The sequence below is a fragment of the Coregonus clupeaformis genome, chromosome 36, assembly GCF_020615455.1.
Source record: "Coregonus clupeaformis isolate EN_2021a chromosome 36, ASM2061545v1, whole genome shotgun sequence".
Lineage (NCBI taxonomy): Eukaryota > Metazoa > Chordata > Actinopteri > Salmoniformes > Salmonidae > Coregonus > Coregonus clupeaformis.
In genome coordinates, this window is record NC_059227.1 from 35,133,979 (window position 1) to 35,138,040 (window position 4,062).

Below are 4,062 nucleotides of genomic sequence, written 5' to 3' on the forward strand. Positions count from 1 at the left end.
AACACGTTAGATAAACTTTGCTTCTCTTGAAACCGGCATATCAAACATAGGCCCTCACAAAAGTCAATAAAATGATGGTCAAAGACAGAGAGTATAGACAGTGCTATGCTATGTTTGAATAATCTCTATTCTTCAAACAGCCACTAACGAAATCAGGGGAAATTAAATAGGCCTAGTTCATGGAAAAACATGCCTGAAATGTAATATAGTTTAGAGCTCACATTACAGATGGATCAATCATTTGTAACCGACGGATGTATTTTCTATTACACAATGGACGTATAATAAAATTAATATAATACAATTACATTAGTTGCAGTAACAATTATAATTCAAGAGTCAATTATGCACAATAATTATGCACAATAATCAGCATGATGACTATCCAAAATGTAATGAAGTCCCTCGAGTTGACCCAAAAATGTTTGCAATGTTTCGAAATTCAAATTGCTGGAACACAACGTTCTACGAATTTGTACTTTGCTGTCATCACTACTGTGTACCTTATCGCTCACTCACAGCAGAATTTAATCGATGCATGGACCCCTGTACTTATTGCTCAAATATAAACATTCCCATGTTATATTCCTAAATCGTTAATCATTATGGCCTAAATAAGTATTTAAAGTGGCGTTTTATACCCATAAAGTCCCAATATCAATATCGGTGTAGCATTGTGGTTTTGTGAAAATAACTGGTTAGGAAATGCCTTGTTTATTTTGACCTAATTTTTTGATAACATTTTTGATTAAAACTGTAAAATGTGAAACGCATACAAATTAAGTGAGGTGAGGTCCACACTCCTTGAGATAAATAATAATACTCGGTTGGTCAGAAGATGCCAAATCACATTCTTAAGGTTAACACAATAGGTAGAGAAAGGGAATAGCCTTAATAAAAAGCCCTCTTAGAATTCAAAATTCCTTGTCCTTTTTTTCTGGAGGAAAACAATCACATTTGATGTATTGGATCCTTTTAAATGGGTTTGTCCTTTTCAGCCAGCGCAGGTGTAGGCTACAATAGACGGCCAACGGAGGAGTCTCGTGTCTAGGTGTGAGCAGATTATTCAAATAGGGCACTGAAGTAGTGAGGATTGGAGGGTTGAGCGCTCAGCGAAACGCAGTGCTGCTATACCACAACAAGGCGACGAGCTAACGTCATTACAACTCCTGTCATCGTCAGTCGCTTTACAGTGTCTGAAGGCACTCAGGGCAGAAAGATACCCATGAACCAGTTACTAGGCAGCAAGCAGACTCAACGACCTGGGTTGCCTGTGGTCCCCAATCGGTTTTAGGGCCGTTTTTCACTTCATATTCTGCTGAGACTGAGGCTTTTGAGGGACATTTGTTTTGGACGGTCCACAATGCTAAGCGCTGTTAAAATGGAAGGACACGAGCATTCAGACTGGAGCGCTTACTACGGAGAGCCCGAGGTGGGTAGAGTTTATATATGTATTTTGCTGCCTATACAACTCAATATTAGCCTTGAGATAATATTAACTTTCTGATCAAATATTGACTTGAGGCACCTACAAATCCTCCCGGATCTCTCCCCCATTGGGCACAGACATCAATTCAACGTCTATTCGAAGTTGGCTCAACGTAGCCCAATTTCATTGAAATGATATGGAAACAACGTTTTGTGCCCAGTAGGTCTTTTTTTGATATCCTGACCAATTTCTAGTGAGGATGGAAAGAACATTTACGAAATATATTACTTGAATAGGCTATTTAATATTTAGAAAATCGAATTGAATCTGAAATGTATTTCTAATGATTTAATCGTAATAGCTAATTTTCATTTTGACTATCGAATTATTACGGTGAACACAATGATCCGTTCGCCTCATTAGGTTATTCGCTGACCCACTGTTTCCCCTTTTCAATAGTTTTCGTTTTGCCATGTAATCAGACTTGGAATAAATAACTTTAGAATATTCTTTAGGATGTATATGCACTTCACTGCTTGAACGTAATTGTGACGTTACATCTTATAGCCTAAAATCTGATATTTAGCCGACTGAAAAATACATTTTTATCTAAGTGACAACGAATTTATGTAGGCCTAATTATTTCGTTGCCATTTTACTAGAAGTCTTTATTTCACATTGTTAAAGCTAGTATTGACCTTGTGCACTCTTTTCAGTGCTACACCTCAGTTGGAAACATGACACAACACACCGGGCTGGGAATGAACTCGATGAGCACCTATATGAGCATTCCTGGAATGACTTCAACCAGCAACATGACAAGCAGTCCTATGAACATGTCATACGTCAACACGGGTGTGAACCACTCCATGGCCGGGATGTCACCGGGCTCCGGGGCCATGCACGGTATGGGAGCAGGGATGGCGGGCATGAGCGTGGCGCTGACTCCGAACATGAGCCCCATAAGCACCCAGTCTCCATCGATGAATGCCCTGACCTCCTATAGTAATATGAGCGTTATGAGCCCCATGTATGGACAGTCCAACATAAGGTCAAGGGACCCCAAAACATACCGGAGAAGCTATACGCACGCCAAGCCCCCATATTCCTACATTTCTCTCATCACCATGGCCTTACAGCAATCTACCACAAAGATGCTGACGTTGAATGAGCTATACCAGTGGATCCAGGACCTCTTCCCCTTCTACAGACAGAACCAGCAGCGCTGGCAGAACTCTATCCGCCACTCTCTATCCTTCAACGACTGCTTCCTCAAAGTGCCCAGGTCCCCGGATAAGCCGGGCAAAGGATCTTTCTGGGCTCTTCACCCGGACTCAGGGAATATGTTTGAGAACGGCTGCTATCTCAGGAGGCAAAAGCGGTTCAGGTGCGAGAAAGACCTCGGCAGGGAAACCGGGAGGAAAACTTCCGAGGGCGGCCCTAACAGCAGCCCAGAGAGCTGTAACAGTAACGAATCACCCCATCCTACCCCGTCTGTTAAAGACGTCAAACGGCCCGTTTCTGACCCGAAACCCCGGCAGCAGGTAATGAGCCCCGCGGAGCACGCGCCCACTCCTGTCCCACAGACACACCATCTCCCGTCTCAACAACACTCGGTGCTCGTGCACGAAGCGCACCTGAAACCCGAGCACCACTATTCATTCAACCACCCTTTCTCCATCAACAATCTAATGTCATCTGAGCAGCAGCAGCATCACCACAAAATGGACCTAAAAACGTATGAACAGATGATGCAGTATCACGGCTATAGTTCACCGATGACAGGGGCACTGTCCATGGGCTCAATGTCAACACCCACAGACACTTCTTACTACCAAGGTGTGTATTCGAGGCCAATCATGAACTCGTCTTGATTTTTTTTATTTAACTTTTTCTAGCAATTACAATTTGTACATTTGTAAATTGGTAGTTTTTAGTTTTTATGCGTCACATTTCATGGACATTGGACGTGGAAGGGACTGTCTCAGTGTCAAATTCGTTCAAATTATGTTGATATGGGAATACATTATTTTATACAGCCATTTTTACATGAATTTGAAGGCGTAACTGTGGGATTCACAGGCACAGCCGAAATTGATGTTACAAATTGTGAGACATTCTCTATGCCAATATCGTTTGTGTATCCCTTATAACTTATACGTTATTGATGTGTATTCATGTAGCTGGCGAAAATCTATATTAAAGTATTATTTGATGGTTTTTGATATGACCTTTGTGTGTGCATTATTATATGGAAACAGCATAAGAACTGCATGATTCAAAATGTCAAAAACATCAAACATCTTTATTTTTTGAAAGGCTAGCAATTAAGCCAAATATAAAACAATGAAAGATAAGCACCATCAATGAATAAAGTAAGGTATCTGTATTTATAGGCCTACGTATATATATATATATAACACACACACACACACACACACACACACACACACTACACTACACTGCATATAACCCTATATATACCAGGGATGGGAAACTCCAGTCCTCGGGGGCCGGATTGGTGTCAAACTTTTGACCCAGCCTCAGCTAACACACCTGACTCCAATAATCAACTACATGATCTTCAGTTTAGAATGCAATTAGTTTAATCAGCTGTGTTTGCTAGGGATGGG

General features: G+C 41.3%; 1 protein-coding gene across 2 annotated transcripts; it reads left to right on the plus strand.

Annotated features, from left to right (window-relative positions):
* The first annotated feature begins 667 nt into the window (after window positions 1-667).
* On the plus strand, window positions 668-3,654 carry LOC121552415 (forkhead box protein A2-like). 2 transcript variants are annotated; one of them, XM_041865336.2, is made up of 2 exons: window positions 668-1,432; window positions 2,146-3,654. In XM_041865336.2, the coding sequence occupies exons 1-2, from the start codon at window positions 1,364-1,366 to the stop codon at window positions 3,301-3,303; spliced, it is 1,227 nt and encodes a 408-aa protein (XP_041721270.1). In that variant the 5' UTR covers window positions 668-1,363; the 3' UTR covers window positions 3,304-3,654. The 2 variants fall into 2 exon arrangements, with proteins under 2 accessions (XP_041721270.1, XP_041721271.1); XM_041865337.1 differs by lacking the exon at window positions 668-1,432 and adding an exon at window positions 1,439-1,648.
* Window positions 3,655-4,062: the final 408 nt, after the last annotated feature.